We start from the raw sequence: 22,266 nt of genomic DNA, 5'->3' as shown, positions 1-22,266 counted from the left end.
GTTGAGTGGAGCCACATTCTACTTGTATACAAAGGAATAATATCATTCTTGCTATCTTTGTAGACTAAATAGAACAAATATGATGGCAAAATATCTCAAGGAATCAAGGCCCTGTTTGGATTTTTTTTTTCCAATAATTTCATTCGATTTTCGTCGAGCATGTTATCAGTCAAGTTAACATCTTCACTAATCGATCGTACTATTGTATTCGGATAATTTTTCTATTTATTTATTGTACGTACATACAAGAGATTGAAAAACTCAAAACAATTCTAATTATGACAATGCCACCATACTAGTTCAAGACTCGAAATAATTACTCATCGTATACATCTCACGAAAGTGAGAGGGTTTTATTATACATATATGTCTACATGTTTTAAAAATACTAACATTTAGTTATAGAGTTCGTATTTTAAAAAGTTTAAGTAGGAATGTACATTTTTCTTCGTCAAAACAAAAACAATAATAACAAAACAAATCCTCAACTACAACTGAAACCAAATTGGTTAGAGTTAAACATTTGTATGTGTATGCCTCGTTTTGATAGTTCTTATGAGGCTTAAAAGTTTGAGGTTAGCAAGTTGAGCTAATGTAAATTATGTGATTATTTTTTAATAAATATCACAAATATTCTTATAGTGTGAGTGGCTCTAACTATAATTTTTATGGTAAAACAATTTTAATAACACCACCAATCGGATGAGCACTATATCAATTCAGTCAAAATATCACAATCCGCCTAATCATGTCTACATTCGTATCTTCTACATATGAGCGCAAAAGTTATACTTTCAAGTTGAATTTTTCAATATTAGTATATTCGTCACTTAGAGCAAGTCCACCGGTGTTAGTTTGCCCGGGCTCCAGCAAGGAAAACTGATGTGGTGACCGGCCACAAGGAAAAAGGGTCTTCCACTGGTTGAAGCTTGCCCAGCCAATTGTTGGCTTTTATTGACTGAGGCAAAAAAAAAAAAGGCAACAGCATGACTAAATTTTTGACTGGGTTTGAGGGGCTGCCAGCTCGGCCCAAGCCATAATGTGGCTGACATCATCACTCCACCTTACAAGCATGAAAAAGGTGGGTAACGGTCATGAAATCCCAGCGGTCCATTTCAATTAAGCAGAAGATCCAACGGCAAACAATTAATAACCAATATATATATGAACAGTCTTGACTGGTCAAGAAAAAAAACAGGTGGCCGGAAACCTATGTCCAGTGGCAGTGAATAGTTACTTGACTGGTCGATGCCTTGACTTTTCGACCTTGACATTTCTTGACTACGGGTGCATTTGCTCTTAGAAGACAATTGTAATCAAACGCATGACTTGTATGAGAATGAGTTTATTTTTACTAGTTTTAGACTTAAACAAAAGGTTGTAAGAGTAAAATTGTGTATTACCTGGCCTTACCATAGAGATGAATCTACCTTTTGTGTTTACGATATATGGATATTATGAAAATCTGTTTGATTCATCTTCTAGATCGACCAAACAGATATCTAAAATGCATGCCACTACATATATTCAATTGAACTAGTTGTGTAGCACATAATATAAAAAACAACAGCATGCCAGCAACCACATCAAGATGTAAAGTGCAAGTAATTTATATCATTAGAAATGACAGATCTTTCCAGTCGATGTAATATAGTTGTTAGTGTACGATGAAATCTGAAACTGTGTTCTAGAGTTCTCAACTTCCTACACATGATATAACATGCATCTTGTTCTAGATCGCGTTCATCACACTCCACTGATGAGGAGCGTAGTCATAGGCATTTGTAACATGCCAATTATATAGGCAGATGTGGACAATGAATAGCAAAACGAAACGATACGAAGCAGGCTCATCCGGGGACACAAGTGTCATTTTCTCACCTCTAGTTATTTTAATTTTTAAGGTTCACCTCTCTTCTCCCTCCTGCCCTAACTGAAAACGACTGCAAGCAACCTGTGGTCTACCTGTGTATATATAAATATATATCCAAATTGCTATTATTGTACAGAAAAACTAAATTATATTAACATTTATTTCATGTATAAATATGGCATTCACAAACCGACTCATCTCAACCATTACTCCTCTCTTTGTATTTAACTCTCTCCCTTTCTTTCTCTCTCTAAGACTCTTAAGCTTTCTCTTCTCTTTGTAGTCATCTCTCTCCCACTCTGACGCTCTCTTCCTCTCTCTGCTTGGATTTGGATTCTGGGTTTCTGTTTCTTCTGCGTTTTGATCAACTGAAGCTTCAGATCGTCGTCAAGCTTGAACAAGAAGATGGTGGATCGTCTTCAAAGCGTTTGCTGCATGTGCGGTGACGTGGGTTTTCCTGACAAGCTCTTCCGCTGCAACAAATGCCGCAACCGCTTTCAACACTCGTATGGATTTCATTTCATTCATCTCCATCATTTCATTATCATCGTCGTCTTAATTAGTAATTACCTATCCATATATGGGGGTGTATATATGTCTGAGTCTGTATATAGAAGACATCGTATGCATATTTGGATCATATCATCATTATATATCATCATCGTGTTTGATAGGTACTGGTAACTGAATAGGTAGAAAACCCATCTCCATAAAACACCCACCCAAGGATCCCAACTAACCTATATTATTATGGTACCATCACCGTGCATGATGATGCTCATCATGGGGCTTATATACCACATATCATCCTAATCAACACATATATGTAGACATGTTTATAATGCTAGATATAAGCATGCTAGTGATCTTAGTGTCTAATTAATGCTAATAAAGATGAAGATAGAAACATTGACTAATTAAGCAAATACCCATGTGAATTTGTGTTACATTTTGTGCTTGAATTAATCTGTGGTCAATTTAATTAGGTATTGCAGCAACTACTATAGTGAATACGCGGAGCCGATTGAGCTATGCGACTGGTGCCAAAGTGAAGAGACGAGCACGACTAGGCACGGCGGTGGCAGCTCTTCTAAGAAATCGGCAGCTTCTGCGAGCCGGTCGGAGTATTCCGGGGACAAGATCAAGCAACACGATCATCATCAACCCCGTGATCAAGAGATGGGTGGTAGCGGAGAGAAAGCGGCCGCCGGTAAGAACAGTAGCAGCCCTGGGCCGTCCCCGAGAACCGCTACTCGCAGGTACAAGCTTCTCAAGGATGTAATGTGTTGAGTGTTAAAAGAAAGGGCTTGTGTTTTACAGAACCAATGTTTGCTTTATGTAAGTACGTACGTACTCACGTACTACTAGCTAAAGCTTGTTTAATTTCCGTGGAGAGTGGTTTGATCTTTGAGTTCTTCTCTTTCACTAATGTGCTATGTTTTTCAGTACGCTGTTAATAAAATAAGGTAACCTTTGTTGGGATCAGAATCATCATGATCGATGAACACATAGCATGCATGAACCTTTATTTTTATATCCGAAATAAGCATAAAATTAAAAACAGATTTCTGGGTTCTGTAAATTTTACCCAATTGATATCTACTTGTTTGTTCTGGGAAATTTGGAGGGGTTTGGATATAGTCTTTTTTGCGTGGGTACATATAGAAGGAGATGATGATTGATCGGTATTTTGTGTAGGGTTTGTCGCGTCTGTCTGTTACAGCAGAGACTTACACCCTCATTGCTTTGTTGAGACTCTTAAGAAAGAAGAATTGAATGCTCTACTGGGATGCCTTCTTGCCAAAGAATTCAGACTACCTAAAGCCTGCTGCTAGCTATTAACTTTTCACAGATTCATTGAAAGCCCCTTTAATAGATTTCTAGCTAGGCCCTCCACACTCCTCTCTATTATTATTCCAAGCAAAATTAAATCCAAAAAACACAAAGGAAAAAGTGAGTGCTTGGAATGAGAAGCTAGCTAGCTAGCTAGTAGGAGATGTGAATGAGATGTTTAACTGTTTAAGTGGTGGATGTTGTTGGTTTTTTTTTTTTTTTTTTGTCTTTGACAATGGATGTTGTTGGGATCTTAGCCATTCATTTCAATCAAAGGAATTATTTGATCTTTTCTTCTTCCTAGACATGCTTTTCTTTGTAGTACTGTGTTGACCCATAGTTTTATGAAATATCTGTATCGAAAGTACACGAGTTGATAAGCTCTCTTGCTCCCACTGTACCTGTTTTGGCCATTTATGAGAAACCAACAAAACTCCTTCTCATTGGGGTTATGGGGTAGACTCTTAAATTGACAATGAAGCCATCCTTCTCCAATAAATCTCTTTTGCTTCTTGCTTGCTTCTTATAATAATTGTTTCCTAATCTTGTAATGATGATCAAGAAGTTAATAATACAAAGCATGATGACTACGGGAGTGTATTCCATGCACCGTCAGTGCATGAGTACTTGCAATATGAATTGATGTAATTTTTTTGATATTAAAATATATAAAGGAGTGAATTAGATGAGTGGCTGTTATTTTTTTAGAGATTAAAATAACCGACAGAGCAAGTGCACTGTCGGTGCATACAATTGGAGAGAAGATGGGGAGTGTGGTATGTGGTATATAAAACGACTTCATACACTACTATACTTACTGACTCTAACATGCATAAAATTTGGGACTCGAAAAATTTATTGGATGATATTGTAGTAAGCTTCTCTTGTTAATCACGAATTTCACATGGTTACTGGTTAGCAAAATAATGATTGCATTGAATGACAGGTTGCTCGCTCATGAAACCACATGCATTTTAAAATGAGTTGAAACAATGCTCTTTGCCATTTAAAGGCGAAGTATATACAGTAAGCTATACTATTATGGGATTCCCCCAAATGCCCTCAAAGTTAGTTTATACAATCAAGATTATTAAGAGCATCTTTAGCAATATTGCTAGTCATTTTGTAGTTAAATTTTAGCTAAAATAGCTAAAAAATCATTTTGGCTATCTACTTTTAAAACACATATGCATTGGTTCTCTTTATTTTAACTAATTTTGAATTTATATTATTTATTAATTGAAGAAAAAAATAGTTTAAATGTATTTATAAATTACATTGAATAACTTAAAATGAATGTTTTAAATTTACAAAAATAGTAGAGAGTCTCATCTCGCTCTTTATATTTAGGAGCGATATAGATAAAAGTTAAAATGGAGAGTCACTTATGAGTCTGGTGCAGCTGCTAAAATTGATAAAAAGCTAAACATGCTCTTCAAATAGTTAAGGCTAGGTACCAAGATAGAGAGCTTGATAAAGATGCTCTAAGCTAGGTATTTAATTTAAGCTAAAAATAAGTTTAAATTATAATTTAAAAAGGGAAAATTTTAATAACAGTACACGACAAATTGCCCACTTTTTTTTTTTTTTTTTTTAGGGCTACGGAAGACTAATCCATTGATATAAAATCATAACGACCTCATTCGGTAAAGCATGAAGGGTACAAACCACCCCTCATATTATAATGCATGCTCATCAGAGAAACTGAAACCCAAAGGAAATCCAAAAAACTAAAATCCAAAACAAAGAAAACTACCAGCAAAAGCAATAAACTAAAAACAAGAACCCTACACCTTCTAACGTATGACACCTCCTTGATCCTTTTGACGCCTAAGACCCTTGTGGTGTACGTCTCTAAGACTAAAACAGGCCCCATCACACTCTAGAAGATGGATGGGAACATCTCCTACTCGGACCGGGAAACAAGCAAAGCCATGCCACCGCCCCCTCATGCCCACCATGCACACTGTCAGGACCATCCCCAATTGAAACTGAAACCATGGACTTTGAGCCTCCACAGACAGACGTTGCCGCCTTCACCTTGTTTCTCTATCACCGAGGCCTGCCCTTCTTCTTGTAGACCTTGGGAGGAGATGTCACCTTCACCTCCACCAAACCATCACCATCAGAGGAAAATTCCAGCCCTAAATTTTCTGGTTGCAGAGTAGCCGGGACAAGAGCTAAACCATGTTTAGCCCTTTTACCCTCCTCAGGGTCCTCCTCCTCCCTAGGACGACATACTCCAACCACTGGAGCCGCAGCATAATTGCCTTCGGACCCATGCGAAGACATCAGCTCCGGAGGAGGCCGAATTTGCACATGTTTCTTCTTCAGCATGCTAGGCACCTTGAAAGTCGAAAGCAGGGAAGGAGAAGGCTGGGAGTTAGCCCTAAACACGAGGGTTGGAAGAGCCGGACTCAGTGCCTACGACGAGCCCACCTCCCCCACAGTGTCGACCTCCACCTCATCCTCCCTAGGGCATCTCTGCCCTCCATGATTCAGCAGGGCGCACAACCTGCACCACCCCAGAAGCCTCTCATACCTGAACTGCAATGTGAGGACGTCAACAGGAGAAACCCTAACCCTACGATCCAGGCGTACTGGGTCGTTGATGGGCAAAGTAAGTCGGACCCGAGCTTCCCCACGACGCAGGGCCACACGGTCCACCTCCAAAACCTCTCTGATTGTTCCTCCCACCAGCCGGACCTTGGGTTCCGTCAAGATGCCCGGTGGGATGCCCTGAAGCACAACCCAGATCCAAACAAAATCAAGCTTCACCACAGGAATCTTTGAGAAGCCATCATAATCATTCAACAAGATCATAGCACGTTGAAAGCCCCACGGGCCTCCCTTCTTCACACGAGTGACATCACGTTCATGGGTGAACGTAAACAGAAAACGATCACCCCATGGCTGGACTTCCACAGTCCCCGTCAGTCGCCACATAGATCTCACCGCACTCCGGAAAAAATCCAAAACCACCGCCCTAAAGGTATTAAGTTTCTCCACCAAGTAAAAGTGACGAGCGAGAAACTCCTTCCCCATAACCCTAAGGTTCCCCAAATCCACAGGTTCTTCACCCTCTCTGAGCGACAATGTGGTCGCTAGCCTGGCAGTCATGGAGGCGATAGCAGCAGCCATGAAACGGGATGCCGCACAACTTCGAAAAAGCTCAAAACCCTAACTCTAGCAGAGCGAGAGAGAGGGGGAGTAAAAGTCACAGTATACTAATTGCCCACTTTGAATTAAGGTTAATTTAGTTTGTAAAATTTCACAATGGTACATAGCTTTCAAAATCCAACCCTAATTTGGTACATGTCGTTACATGCTCCGTTATTTAGTGTGCTTAATTTCCGTCAAATTTATAGGGGCAAATCAGTCACTCCTTAATTTTCCTCTAATCCACTATCCACACATAGCCACCTCATCACAATTCCCTTGAAATCTTGCTTCCCTCCTGAATGGTAACCAACAGTTAGAGGGGTGTATTCAATTTAGATTTTAAAAGATTTTGTTTGAGTTTTTATAATCCATGGATTTACTTAATCCACGGATTGTTTAAATTCTATATGGACTCTGATTGATTATAATGAATTGATTTACTAGTATTTGTTTAGATTTTACAAGTCCTTATGATGTTTTTGATAGGTTACTTTTTTTTCTTCATTCTTCTTCTTTAAAAGCAATGGATGTATGGATCCAACTATAATGCAATCTACCATTCTTTATGTTGTGTATTATATGAATAATAAGAGAAAACTACTCAACCAAAATGTTACACAAAAAATAAAGTAGTAAACTAATGATATAATTTATTTCATATCTAATCTACAAAAGAAACATGTGTGTATGTAACGGCATATTCTGGCTTTAGATGAATATATGTATATATGTCGGCACTCGGCTTCGGATTTGATTAAAAAAAAAGAAACATTTGTGTATGTATCATCTTAACAATACCATTCAAAGTGAGCTTAATTAGCTAGAAGGATTAAGGCTTCCAGAGCTATAGTGATAATATATATATATATATATATATATATATATATATATATATATATGTATATATATATATACATATATATATATATATATTAGATGAGAGCAGAGGCAGAGGAGGATAGTTGGAAAGACAAAAGAATGAGTGTCACCTATTGAGAACTGCTTCTTCTTCTTCTTGTTTTTGTTTTTTGGTGAAGAGTTTCTTCATTTTTTTAGTAAGAAAGAATCCATCAAAATCTTTTGGGAAGTGGTTGGATTGTTTTTGAGTTTTGATATGTATATATATATATATATATTTTTTGACTTTGTCAAGGGGAATCCAAAGGCTTCCTAGGCCCAAGATAAACCCCTTCGACGCATGTGAAATGCTCCAACTGTGCATTGCAGCATTGTGAGTTTTGATATGTATAAAAAGCACTATAAAATCCTCCAAAATCCAGCATTTAATGAAATCCTTAAAAAAATTTATACTTTTGAATATCTGCATATTTGAATGGATAATTTTAAATCTTAATTGAATACATTAAAATTTTAAAGGATTGTTTAAAATCTCAATTGAATACCCCTAGACTTTCAAAATACAAAAAAGTCTTGTAGACTCTTAAATGAATACACCCCCCTTAGTATTTTCCCTCCAAAAAACCAATGCTCTACAGCTGTTACCTAGCTATACTTCAACCGCATCAATTTACAACAAGTAAAACTGCCATTTTGGGACCAAATGAGAAAAAACCAAAACCCAAACTAGGAAAAAAACCAAAACCAAATCTGGGAATCAACATATATTCCATTCAATGAACTAGGAAACAAACCAAAACCGGTTCAGGGATGTAATACCCCCTGTTGCGGAAAAATATAATAAATAATAACATGGGTGTGCGGATAATCCTCCCAATTTGACTGGATTCCAAATTCCGTTTTTTTTTTTTGAAAAAAAAAAAAACATATATTCCATTCAATTGGTATTTGACATTGTTCACGGGCATCTCTCTGAAATTTTTCTCTCTTAGAATGTCAGTCTGCCTTACAACTCTAGGTGCTGCTGGTTTGGGTGTCCGCCGGTTGCTGGGTGGCCGCCGGTGATGATGACTAGCCAGTCTTGTTGGCCGACGGAAAGGTGAGAGAGGCCTGCAGGCAGACGCTGTATTCTTGCAGCGAAGATGATGGAAGCTGGTTTCAGCGAGGAAGAAGACATGGGTTATATTCGTTACAATATTCAAACCAGATGATACATAATTTCAACGCATGTTTTCTTTGATGAAGAAATTTTTTCCTATGCAATACAGCAGCAACGTTCACATAAGTCTACCGTGTCTACTCTAATTGAGCTCAAATTAACCTTGCTTTACTCACACTCAGGTTTGCTGGTTTCAGCAAGGAAGAAGACATGGGTTTGCTGGTTTCATTTAGGAAGAAGACATGGGTTATATTGTTACAATATGCAAACCAGATGATACATAATTTCAACGCATGTTTTCTTTGATGAAGAAATTTTTTCCTATGGAATCCAGCAAAGTTCACATAAGTCTACCGTGTCTACTCTAATTGAACTCAAATTAACCTTGCTTTACTCACACTCAGTCCACTACACAGTATCAAATTAAATGCCTATACACCAATCTTATCCCCATCAATCACATGTTCAGATCAGTTGCCCTCTACTCACTCTCACTCTAATACTAATTTAGATGCTTCTGCTCAACACAATGAATCATAGTCTCAAACATTAATACCTTTTGCTAACAATTACATAGTCATGGCACCACCATCTCCTGATGCATTTAGCACTACAAGAGAAAATAGCAAAAGCGAGGAATTTCATTGTGACAACCCAAAATTAGTCGCAAAAGCTTGGCAAATACGAGGAAATTTCAGTTGTCACACATGATCCTATCGGCGACAACCAATTTGTCGCATAAAGTAGAAATTTGCAAGAAATTGACAGTTGTCGCCCATATGACATTATGCGACACCCAATTCCTCGCAAAATATTAATTAGGCGACAATTTCTACCAATTGTGTAATACCCCGAAAAATCCAAATTAAATTCCGTGGATTTTTAGAAATGATTTCACGATAATAGGAGCGAGTACGAAGCTTGGAAAAGTTGTGGAATTAGTTCGAACGATTTTATTTCGAAAACGAACGTTATTTAGGGGCTCGCGAAAGTTGTCTTTTTATACGTTCAAAATTTGGGAAAACTTCCTTCATGGAAGTTGTAGAGCTTGTCGATACGATCTCGTGCATATGTGGAACGCAATATTCGGAGTTCGTATGAATAAGTTATGAATATTTGAAAATTGGGAATTTTCTATAAATATCAAAAAAAATGTTGACTTTTTCATTAAGGACGAAAACATGTTGAATTTGCGGAACAGTCCCCGCGTTTTCTCTCTGTCTCTCTTCAGAACCCTCGGGTCCCGACCGACCCGACCCGGCCAAACGACGGCCCTCCGACTTCCTCCGGCCTCGGACCCGGAGCTTTTCGAGGTCGCCGTCGCACGCTGAGCAGCTCCCCAGCCTCGCCTTGCTCCGCCGCTGCTCCAAAATATGGATCGAAGCCACCCAGACGCATGATTCTGACCCGGCCGGAAAACCACTTTTCCGGCGTTGCATGGGCCGATCGTCCCCAGTTTCGTGATCTCCTCCTCCCCCTGATCATCCCTATGTAAGTCTTTCATCACGATTTTGAGTGTAGACCGCTAGATCAAGGTTTGACTTTTTGGACGCCTCTGATTCAATCTAGGATCTGATCGTGCGACCGAGATTAATCCAACTTCAACGCTTGATCTAGGACGATCTAGACCTTGTCTCAGAAAAAGTCAGGTATTAAAGTGGTTCAATTCTGTATTTTGAAGAAGTTTGTAGTTGACAACTTTAGCATCTGAAGTGGTTAGCCGGCGTTGACCGCCGCGTTGACCGCCGTCTGTCCTCCGCATGTGGCGGTGCGTCGGACCATATTTTGAGTTTATATTATCTGGGCGATGATCTATGCATCCATACGAGCGTTTTGATATATTACAAGGTTATGTTAGAAAAAGTTGGTAAATAGTGGATTTACTTTTTTACGTTACTATTTACGGTTTTTACGTTTTATCTTCGGTTTACGATCTACGAAGATCAGACCATCGGTTTTACTTCAAATTTTAATATGTTGATCGTATGACTGTCCCGGTGACTTTGTGAGGTCACGGGCAAAGATCCGACCGTTGGATCTTCGTATATTTGAGGAATAGTGATTCGGAAGGCGATTCGTGAGAATCCGACCGTCGGATTTTCATATAATTTTGTGGAGATGTTAGTAAGGGCGATTCAGGAAGATATGACCGTTGGATCTTCGTGATAATTTTGGAGGATGATCCTAAGGGCGATCCGTGAGGATCCGACCGTTGGATCATCATATAAATTTGATCTGACCGTTGGATCATCATTAAATTAGAATCCGACCGTTGGATTTCTGTATGTGTGGTCTATGAATGATTTCTAAGTTAAGATCGTGTTTGACTAGGTGGTTGATGGATTGATTGGTGAACGATTTCGGATCGTTGTTTTTGAGCTGTTAAGAAGACGCAGCGGGAATTTAGAGGTGAGTAAACCTCACGTGGTTCATATTACGAACCGAATAAATTTAATTACCTTATTTTGTCGTAATTGCGTGAAAATATTTATGGAATAAATATTTGTTTTAAAATCATATGGACTTGATCAACTACGGTCCATGGGTAAGTAAAATGATTTTTACTATACAAATGAATTTCTCGGTTTTATTGCATGTGAACTATAGTTGGTATTAGTGATTATCCCTGAGCGGATAATTACGTATATATATACTTACGTGATTATATGTGAATGGTGTGACATTGAAGAGTGTGGAATTGGGATGATTAAATTATTATGAATTAACATGTGACTTACCATAATTATATGTGATGAACATGATTGATGAGTTCTTGTTAATATTCATGATTTACATTGGAGGATGTATAGAGTTAGAGAATGTAGGGTTCTGAGGATGAGGTGTCCGAAGTTCGACGGTTAAGGATAACCGGAGTGTTTGTGTGCTGAGGACGGGGATGTCCAAGGTGCGACGGTTTATTATTAACCGAAGTTGTGTGCTGAGGACGGGGATGTCCAAAGCGCGACGGTTTATTATTAACCGAAGTATATGGTGCTGAGGACGGGGATGTCCAAAGCGCGACGGTTTATTATTAACCGAAGTATGTCGCATTACTTACACCTAGGCCAAGGTGACTGGTAGCGATGTGGTTAGAGCTCTAACGTGTTATTGGGATGGACCAGAGTGGTGTTATGTGGGTTGGGTGTTTACAGGACCAGTGTGGTGTATTGTGATTTGAGGATTGTGAAAATGTATTCCTTGTGGTTTTCCATGAGTGGGTTGATGTCTCTTTGCAGACGTAATACTGTTGAATTTTACTTGAATTGTAATTTAATAAATCAACAGTTCTTTCTTGTTTACTCATACTGGCTGTAAAAAGCTTACCGGGTTTTGTGTTGTTGCAACTCCCGGTACACTATTCAAATTGTGTAGCGGGTAATCCTACAGGACAGGAGAACCAGGACGGTGATCGTGCGGTTAGAGCAATGGTTATAGTTTTACAGCAATTGTAATAGTGAGGCGAGTTAAGCTCATTTGAGCCTTACAATTTGATTTGGTGGGAGTGTGCTGTAATAAATAACTTGAGGATTTGGGTTATTGTAAATTTGAGAGTTGTGAAGTGTGGTTGTTTGTGAGAAAAAAATTCAGGATGTTAGTTGTAATTTGTTATTATTCATGTTTCGGATTTGAATTGATTATTCAAAATTCGGGGCGTGACAGTTTGGTATCAGAGCGTAAGGTACATATTTGGTGATAATCAGTACCTCCCGAGTGATGGCCCGTCTGCAGCGGATCCCCATCATATACTCTTCGGTACTGGTATAATCATTGGGTATGTCTTAGTATGGGGTCTAGACAACGTGTAAGTCCGTAGGACGGTAGAGTTGTCTACTAAGTTCGTATTAGAATAAGTTTAGTTTCCGCGAGTTGTGATCTTCGAGGAATAGGAACCTCTGGATTTAACTCTGATGAGTCGGTGAGGTAGAGATCGAGTCTGATGTAGGGACAGGATCTTTCTATGGAGACAGTTGAGGATGAGGTGGAGGCATTAGAGGTTGAGTTGCCTAGTCTACCTGTAGTTGATGTGATGGATGTTATTCTTGGGTTGAAATGGTGAAAGAGATTGAGACCCTAGGAATAGTTGAAAAGAGAATTGATCTCACCAACTCAAGATGATAGGAGTGTGAGAGATTATGAGACAGAATTCTCAAGACTATATTGGTGTACGAGTGTAGTGATGTAATTTGGGAGATACTTATGTTACCTTTAATAAGGGTAGTATGTTAAGTGATCATGGCATAGGTTGACTTTGTAAGTGAAGTGGTGGAGTTTGTGTAGCTTCTTTGAGTTATAACTTTTGAGGAATGGGAACCTTTGGATTAAACTCTGGTGGAGTTATTGAGGATGGTTTCCACGAAAAACAGTATCTTTATGTGCATTGTAGTCGTTGGTTGTTGGGGTCATGGTGTTTGACCAATGCTTGTATCTAAAGTCGTTATGAGTATTTGACTAGTAGTTGTGATACTTTCCATTAGTTGGATATGCAGATGTTTTGAGTTGAAGAATACTTAGCAGTTATTGGTTGCTTAGTGATGGAATTGTGTTATAATGGAGCATTCATTCATGCTCAGTTGTTTGGTGTTTAGGATAGCTACTATATATTAGCTAAATGTCGGGGTGTGGTTTGAGGTCTGCGGATGGTATTGGAAATTATTGTGGAGTGCTGCTTCACTGACTATTGTTGAGTAGTAATGCATAATTCGTTGTTACTATGATGGATTTTGTGTATGGTTGACTTATGGAAAGATTGATATGACCTCGTGATAGGATTGACTGTGAAGAGACATTGTGTTGATGTATGAGCTTAGGTAATAACGTTGTTTTCAACTCTAGGAGTGCTAGGGTTGTATAACTAATTTATGAGGCCAGATACTGTTGTGAGGACAGATTATGGATTATGACGTGGTTAGTGTGAAGTGCTATAATCACAGAATTTTGACCACTAGATGTTGACTTACCACCAAATGAGCAGTGAGGTGATTCGTGGGTGAGATACTGAGTGTTGTACCAGTATCGATTAGTGGATGCTAAGATGGTACATATTGCTTGTTGAAGCAATTGATAGATGGAATGATCGAGATTTTTTTTAGAGTTGTAAGTGTAACTCTAAAGATGTGGGTTTTTCCTAACTAACTCAGGAAGTGTTTAGCTTTATTAATCCCTAATTCTAGCGACGAAATTATTGTGTTTGGTTTGACTCAGAGGATACTAGCTTGACCTCTGTGTGACTTAATTGATTGCTAGGTTTTGAGTGATTGTTTTTATTGCATCATTATGAAAGATGTGTGCAGCAGAGTTCTCGATGGTTTTGAAAAGAGTATTGAGTGACCAAGGTTCGATCCTTGGTGTTGTTGTTGGTTAAACAAAAAGAAAAGAAAACATGCACACAATCTTATTGATTTTATATTACAAAAAGGGAAACGAGGACTATTCTATACTAAGCCTAGTCAGCAGCTCCGGATGGGTTGAGGCTGAGCTCAAGAGAAACGTTTGAGCCACTGTGGTAACCGCCTGAGCCACCAGAATAGTAACCAAATGCGCTACCTTCCTCGGAAGTAGTCTTCAGGTTACCAAAGACGTCCTCGCCGTGCACGGGGAACAGAGGAAGAGTTTGAACCTCCTGGTGATCTCCTCCTCGTTGTTGTAGGGATGTTTGTCCTCCTGTTGTGCCAAAAGAGTTGTACTGGTATTAGTGTTGAAGTGTGAGGAAGATTATGAAACAAAATTTAAATCAAGAAATCCTTCATTACCAGTAGAATAGGTGGAACCAAAGTTGAGATCAATGGATCTACCATCATCAGTAGAACTAGTGGACCCAAAATTGATGTCGATGGATCCACCAGCTGGCCCAAAATTGATGTCGATGGATCCACCAGCACCAGTAGAACCAGTGGACCCAAAATTGAGATCGATGGATCCACCAGTACCAAGAGAACTAGTTCCCATGGGCACTGGAGCAGCCTGATTACACCTATTCATCTGCTTCTCTCGAGCCCTGACGTTCTGGAACCAAAAGTAAATGTTCTTACCCTCAACATGTCCATACTGGTTCAGCTGGAGGCAGATCTCGTGAATGTGCTCTGTAGATGGGCACTTAAATCCCTTGACGTAGTAAAGATCCTTGAGGATTCTTATTTGTTCTGGAGTAGGAATCCATCTGGTACGGCTTCGCCAGAAATCCATGTTGGCACTACTTCCAGCTGCTTGGGTGTTTCCTCCCTCCTCTGTTGGTTGCTGTTGTTGTGGTTCCATTTGTTGCGGGGTTTGGAGCTCCATTAGTTGCAGAGTTCGTGGCTCTTGGGTCATGAGGTGAGAGGATGTGAATATCGAGGAATACATGGTTTAGTGTTTGAGGGAGATTTTGTTAGAAGGATTGGAGTTGTTGAACTGGTGATTGGAGATCTGAGATTCTCAGAGGAAAGATGAAATCGAATCTTCAAATGGGAGAGAAGATCAGAAGAGAAGGATTGAAATTGATGAAGAAAGGATTTGAGTTTCGAGAGGAAGACTGCAGAGTTTGAGAGAGAATGGCTGGGGAAAATTTCTTTTCTTTGGTGTGAACAGTTTTTCTCCAGGATGCACCTATTTATAGAACGAGGTGAGCAGATCTCCACCGTTGGATGGACGATCTCTGAGATTCAATCTACGCGTTGGATTAAAGTCATCCGAAAACCCGGAAAAGTTGTTGGCGCGTGGAGAGCGTGTAAGGGGACAGGCCGAACCTCGAGACGCTGTGGCAGACAGCTTTAGCCGAAAGTGATTTGCTTTCCGTATATCACGGAAGAGACGTGTCGTGGCACGTGGAGTGTACCGACAGTTTGTTGTTATTCTATCGCTTATGATAGAATAAATAAAAGAAGTTGCATGGATAGTAACGAGAGCAGCTGGTGCTCTAGTGGTTGAAGAGCAAGGCTCTTGTACAAGAGGTCAGAGGTTCGAACCTTGCCTCTCGTTTATTTTTATTATGTTCGCTTATGACATAATAAGTATAACATTTGTACACATTATATTAAGCACAGCTTGTGCTCCAGTGGTTGGGGGAAAAAGGTTTCGTGCGGCAGGTTGAGGTTTCGAACCTTGCCTTCCCTGTTATTTTATTTATGTCGCTTATGACATAATAAATATAACACGTGAGCATATATTAATGAAGGCAGCTCTTGCTTCAGTGGTTGGGAGCAAAACCTTCGTGTTCGAGGTCGGGAGTTCGAACCTTACCTCTTACAAATATTTTTGGATCTCGTATATGCTTGATATACATACGTATATACGGTCTGTACGGTATGCATACGTATATACGGTTGTACAGTATGCATACGTATATACAGTCTGTATGGTATGCATACGTATATACGGTATACCTACGGTATGTACAATTTCATACCGTAGCCGAGCTAAAAAGTTGTGGGCCAAATAGTAAGCCCAAATGTTAGGCCCGATTTGTAGGCCTAAATAGTGAGCCCAATTGTTCGGCCCGAATAGTAGGCCCAAATGTTAAACCCAAATTGGTTTGGGCCGGTTCGAAATGTAGATGGTTCGGTTCTTCGGCCCAATTGGCCAGCCCTAATGCTTAGCCAAGGATTGAGCAAGCCCAAGTCATCGTCACTGGGTGACATATTTTATTGGCGTGCTTTTGAGGATGATTTGTTTTGAGTGATGCTAATTGAGTAGCGAAACGCTTTGTGGGAGTGTTTACTGTGCTTGTATGCCAGTACAGGGTGAAGATCTATGTGAGGATCTATGAGATAATCTCTGTGAAGATCTAAGTGATGATCTATGTGATGATCCATGTGATGATTTTGTGTAATTGATGTGGAGTGATGTTGAGCAGTTGTGTTGTGAGTTTACGTTTGTGATGAAAGGATTTAGTGGCCATAGGAATGTATTTTTATACAAAGGGTTGAGGCTTTGTAGATTACTACAGATTTGGAAAAGATGGAGATTCTATAGTTAGGTCAACCTTAATCGAGAGGAATTGATTTACGCTTAAATTTCGGGACGAAATTTCTTTAAGGAGGGTAGATTGTAATACCCCGAAAAATCCAAATTAAATTCCGTGGATTTTTAGAAATGATTTCACGATAATAGGAGCGAGTACGAAGCTTGGAAAAGTTGTGGAATTAGTTCGAACGATTTTATTTCGAAAACGAACGTTATTTAGGGGCTCGCGAAAGTTGTCTTTTTATACGTTCAAAATTTGGGAAAACTTCCTTCATGGAAGTTGTAGAGCTTGTCGATACGATCTCATGCATATGTGGAACGCAATATTCGGAGTTCGTATGAATAAGTTATGAATATTTGAAAATTGGGAATTTTCTATAAATATCAAAAAAAATGTTGACTTTTTCATTAAGGACGAAAACATGTTGAATTTGCGGAACAGTCCCCGCGTTTTCTCTCTGTCTCTCTTCAGAACCCTCGGGTCCCGACCGACCCGACCCGGCCAAACGACGGCCCTCCGACTTCCTCCGGCCTCGGACCCGGAGCTTTTCGAGGTCGCCGCCGCACGCTGAGCAGCTCCCCAGCCTCGCCTTGCTCCGCCGCTGCTCCAAAAGATGGATCGAAGCCACCCAGACGCATGATTCTGACCCGGCCGGAAAACCACTTTTCCGGCGTTGCATGGGCCGATCGTCCCCAGTTTCGTGATCTCCTCCTCCCCCTGATCATCCCTATGTAAGTCTTTCATCACGATTTTGAGTGTAGACCGCTAGATCAAGGTTTGACTTTTTGGACGCCTCTGATTCAATCTAGGATCTGATCGTGCGACCGAGATTAATCCAACTTCAACGCTTGATCTAGGACGATCTAGACCTTGTCTCAGAAAAAGTCAGGTATTAAAGTGGTTCAATTCTGTATTTTGAAGAAGTTTGTAGTTGACAACTTTAGCATCTGAAGTGGTTAGCCGGCGTTGACCGCCGCGTTGACCGCCGTCTGTCCTCCGCATGTGGCGGTGCGTCGGACCATATTTTGAGTTTATATTATCTGGGCGATGATCTATGCATCCATACGAGCGTTTTGATATATTACAAGGTTATGTTAGAAAAAGTTGGTAAATAGTGGATTTACTTTTTTACGTTACTATTTACGGTTTTTACGTTTTATCTTCGGTTTACGATCTACGAAGATCAGACCATCGGTTTTACTTCAAATTTTAATATGTTGATCGTATGACTGTCCCGGTGACTTTGTGAGGTCACGGGCGAAGATCCGACCGTTGGATCTTCGTATATTTGAGGAATAGTGATTCGGAAGGCGATTCGTGAGAATCCGACCGTCGGATTTTCATATAATTTTGTGGAGATGTTAGTAAGGGCGATTCAGGAAGATATGACCGTTGGATCTTCGTGATAATTTTGGAGGATGATCCTAAGGGCGATCCGTGAGGATCCGACCGTTGGATCATCATATAAATTTGATCTGACCGTTGGATCATCATTAAATTAGAATCCGACCGTTGGATTTCTGTATGTGTGGTCTATGAATGATTTCTAAGTTAAGATCGTGTTTGACTAGGTGGTTGATGGATTGATTGGTGAACGATTTCGGATCGTTGTTTTTGAGCTGTTAAGAAGACGCAGCGGGAATTTAGAGGTGAGTAAACCTCACGTGGTTCATATTACGAACCGAATAAATTTAATTACCTTATTTTGTCGTAATTGCGTGAAAATATTTATGGAATAAATATTTGTTTTAAAATCATATGGACTTGATCAACTACGGTCCATGGGTAAGTAAAATGATTTTTACTATACAAATGAATTTCTCGGTTTTATTGCATGTGAACTATAGTTGGTATTAGTGATTATCCCTGAGCGGATAATTACGTATATATATACTTACGTGATTATATGTGAATGGTGTGACATTGAAGAGTGTGGAATTGGGATGATTAAATTATTATGAATTAACATGTGACTTACCATAATTATATGTGATGAACATGATTGATGAGTTCTTGTTAATATTCATGATTTACATTGGAGGATGTATAGAGTTAGAGAATGTAGGGTTCTGAGGATGAGGTGTCCGAAGTTCGACGGTTAAGGATAACCGGAGTGTTTGTGTGCTGAGGACGGGGATGTCCAAGGTGCGACGGTTTATTATTAACCGAAGTTGTGTGCTGAGGACGGGGATGTCCAAAGCGCGACGGTTTATTATTAACCGAAGTATATGGTGCTGAGGACGGGGATGTCCAAAGCGCGACGGTTTATTATTAACCGAAGTATGTCGCATTACTTACACCTAGGCCAAGGTGACTGGTAGCGATGTGGTTAGAGCTCTAACGTGTTATTGGGATGGACCAGAGTGGTGTTATGTGGGTTGGGTGTTTACAGGACCAGTGTGGTGTATTGTGATTTGAGGATTGTGAAAATGTATTCCTTGTGGTTTTCCATGAGTGGGTTGATGTCTCTTTGCAGACGTAATACTGTTGAATTTTACTTGAATTGTAATTTAATAAATCAACAGTTCTTTCTTGTTTACTCATACTGGCTGTAAAAAGCTTACCGGGTTTTGTGTTGTTGCAACTCCCGGTACACTATTCAAATTGTGTAGCGGGTAATCCTACAGGACAGGAGAACCAGGACGGTGATCGTGCGGTTAGAGCAATGGTTATAGTTTTACAGCAATTGTAATAGTGAGGCGAGTTAAGCTCATTTGAGCCTTACAATTTGATTTGGTGGGAGTGTGCTGTAATAAATAACTTGAGGATTTGGGTTATTGTAAATTTGAGAGTTGTGAAGTGTGGTTGTTTGTGAGAAAAAAATTCAGGATGTTAGTTGTAATTTGTTATTATTCATGTTTCGGATTTGAATTGATTATTCAAAATTCGGGGCGTGACAAATTGTCGGTTAATGTTTCTGTGACAACTTTAACTTTCTCGCAAAAGATTAATTAGGCGACGACTTATGTGAGTTGTTGCTTAATGTTTATGTGACAACTAGATTTCTGTCACTGAAAACTAATTTAGTGACCACTTATGTGAGTTGTCAGTTAATAATTATGTGACAACCTTACCTTCCTCGCTGAAAATGAATTTGGCGACAACTTTATCGGGTTGTCGCTTAATGTTTATGTGACAATTTGAATTTCCTCGCTGAAAATCAATTTGACGACAACTTTTTCGAGTTGTCGTTTAATGTTTATGTGACAATTAATTTCAATTTCCTCACGAAAAACTAATTAAGTGACGACTTCTACTAGTTGTTGGTTAATGTTTATGTGACAACTTCAATTTCCTTGTAAAAGACCAATTAAGCGACGACTTTTACAGGTTGTTGCTTGATGAATATGTGACAACCTGAACTACCTCATTAAAAACCAATTAGGCGACAACTTCTACGAGTTGTCGGTTAATGTTAATATGACAACTTTAATTTTCTCGCAAAAGGTCAATTAGGCGACGAGCTCAACGGGTTGTCGCTTAATGTTTATGTGACAATTTGAAATTCATCGCTAAAACCCAATTAGGCGACGACTTCTATCAGTGGTCGATTAATGTTATGTGACAACTTTAATTTTCTTGCAAACGACCAATTAAGTGACAACTTGTACAGGTTGTCGCTTAATATTTGTGTGACAACTTGAACTTCCTCGCTGAAAATCAATTAGAGAACGACTTGTATGTGTTGTCGGTTAATGCTTATGTGATAACCTCTCACAAAAAAAACAATTAGGCGACGACTTCTACAGGTTGTCACTTAATGATTATGTAGCAGATTTGGGTGAGGCGGAATTCTCTTAAGGTGAATCTGGGTGAGGTGAAACCTCTCAAAGCAGATTTAGATGAGGCAAAATCTCCTCAATGCGAATATGGGTGAAGTGAAACCTCTCAAAGAGCATTTGGGTGAGGTAAAATCTCCTCAAGGCGGATTCGCGAATCTAGGTGAGGTGAAACCTCTCAAAGCGGATTTAGGTGAGGTGAAATCTCCTAAAGACAAATCTGAGTGAGGTAAAACCTCTCAAGGCGGATTCGGGTAAGGCAAAATTTCCTCAAGGTGAATCTGTGTAAGTAGAAATCCCCGCAAGATAAACATGGGTGATGAATAATCCCCTCAAGGAAAATTTGGGTGAAGAGAATTCCCCTCGAGGCAATATCAGTAAAGAGAAATCTCTTCAAGGCAAATCTGAGTGAGGCTAATAAATTAAATATTTGAAAAGAAAATTCTTTTCCAAAATATTTTCAATATTTTCCCTCCAGCAAACTAGAAATTTTTTTACTGATATTATGCAAACTAGAAATTTTTTTCCCTCCAGCATAGTTCATTTAACCATGCACTTACCACGCGAGGCTAAACTTGCTGGCCCAGTGGGATACCGTTGGAGGTATCCAATTGAGAGGTAATGCACTTTTTTTTTCTTGAATATATATATATATATACAGTCCGGCTACACTAAGGATGTCCTTAGTTTTTCTTAGGTACGAATTTCCGGTTTTCACCCACTTTCCGATCAAATTTTCACATCTTAACCGTTCAGTTTTTAGGTCCTAATGTATAGATCACCTCTGCAAAATTTCAGCCAAATTGGTGATCATTAAGGCATCCAAAACTGCAAATTACAACAATGTAAACGAACGGTTCCGGTTCGACAGATTCGGTTCGTTCGTGTAAATTGCAGTTTTGGACGCCTTAACGATCACCAAATTGGCTGAAATTTTGCAGAGGTGATTCATACATTAGGACCTAAAAACTGAACGGTTAAGATGTAAAAATGTGATCGGAAAGTGGGTGAAAACAGTAAATCCGTTCCATAAGAAAAACTAAGGACATCCTTACCTGAGAAAAATCCTATATATATATATATATATAGGGCCCTTCCAATAAGGGATCCCTTTTTTTGGTCTTTTATAGGGATAGACATTAGACAAACTTTTTTATTATATTTCGGCATCTCAACCGTTTATTTTTTAGGTCCTAATGTGTAGATCACTTCTGCAAATTTTTAGCCAAATCGGTGATCGTTAAGGCATCGAAAACTGCAATTTACACGAACGGACCAAATCTGTTGAACCGGAACCGTCCGTATTTATAAAGGTAAATTGCAGTTTTGGAGGCCTTAACGATCATCAAATTGGTTGAAAATTTGCAGAAGTGATCTATACATTAGGACCTAAAAACTGAACGGTTGAAATGTGAAAATATGATCGAAAAGTTGGTCTAATGCCCTATCCCTAGAAAATACGAAAAGAAGGGATCCCTCACTAGAAGGGCCATGTATATATATATATATCCTATCCAGAGCGGAGCTCCGCTTTGAAATTAATCGTGTGAAGTTCGAGTTTTCGGTCACTTTTCAGTCGCATATCCACATCTCGACCGTTCAGTTTTTAGGTACTAGTGTATAGATAATTTCTGCAAATTTTCAGCCAAAATGATGATCGTTA

General features: G+C 39.3%; 2 protein-coding genes across 2 annotated transcripts; one reads left to right on the top strand and one right to left on the bottom strand.

The window, feature by feature from the left end:
• The first annotated feature begins 2,068 nt into the window (after positions 1-2,068).
• LOC133715824 (uncharacterized) lies at positions 2,069-3,913 on the top strand. The gene is made up of 3 exons (XM_062142487.1): positions 2,069-2,379; positions 2,860-3,132; positions 3,572-3,913. The coding sequence occupies exons 1-3, from the start codon at positions 2,279-2,281 to the stop codon at positions 3,624-3,626; spliced, it is 429 nt and encodes a 142-aa protein (XP_061998471.1). The 5' UTR covers positions 2,069-2,278; the 3' UTR covers positions 3,627-3,913.
• Positions 3,914-13,367: 9,454 nt separating this feature from the next.
• LOC133718899 (protein WUSCHEL-like) lies at positions 13,368-15,634 on the bottom strand. The gene is made up of 2 exons (XM_062145775.1): positions 14,636-15,634; positions 13,368-14,546 (listed from the first exon to the last, which is right to left on the bottom strand). The coding sequence occupies exons 1-2, from the start codon at positions 15,222-15,224 to the stop codon at positions 14,329-14,331; spliced, it is 807 nt and encodes a 268-aa protein (XP_062001759.1). The 5' UTR covers positions 15,225-15,634; the 3' UTR covers positions 13,368-14,328.
• Positions 15,635-22,266: the final 6,632 nt, after the last annotated feature.

Source organism: Rosa rugosa, chromosome 6 (assembly GCF_958449725.1).
Source record: "Rosa rugosa chromosome 6, drRosRugo1.1, whole genome shotgun sequence".
Classification (NCBI taxonomy): domain Eukaryota; kingdom Viridiplantae; phylum Streptophyta; class Magnoliopsida; order Rosales; family Rosaceae; genus Rosa; species Rosa rugosa.
The sequence above is the reverse complement of the archived record's forward strand: the minus strand, read 5'-3'. Positions and strand labels throughout refer to the sequence as shown.

Bases quoted from the DNA above. Each gene is read 5' to 3' on its own strand.
- LOC133715824 (XM_062142487.1), top strand. From the start codon at position 2,279: ATGGTGGATCGTCTTCAAAGCGTTTGCTGCATGTGCGGTGACGTGGGT. The intron at 2,380-2,859 runs GTATGGATTTCA...CAATTTAATTAG, and splicing joins CGCAACCGCTTTCAACACTC to GTATTGCAGCAACTACTATA. The intron at 3,133-3,571 runs GTACAAGCTTCT...TATTTTGTGTAG, and splicing joins CCGAGAACCGCTACTCGCAG to GGTTTGTCGCGTCTGTCTGT.
- LOC133718899 (XM_062145775.1), bottom strand. From the start codon at position 15,224: ATGTATTCCTCGATATTCACATCCTCTCACCTCATGACCCAAGAGCCA. The intron at 14,547-14,635 runs GTAATGAAGGAT...TTGGCACAACAG, and splicing joins TGGTTCCACCTATTCTACTG to GAGGACAAACATCCCTACAA.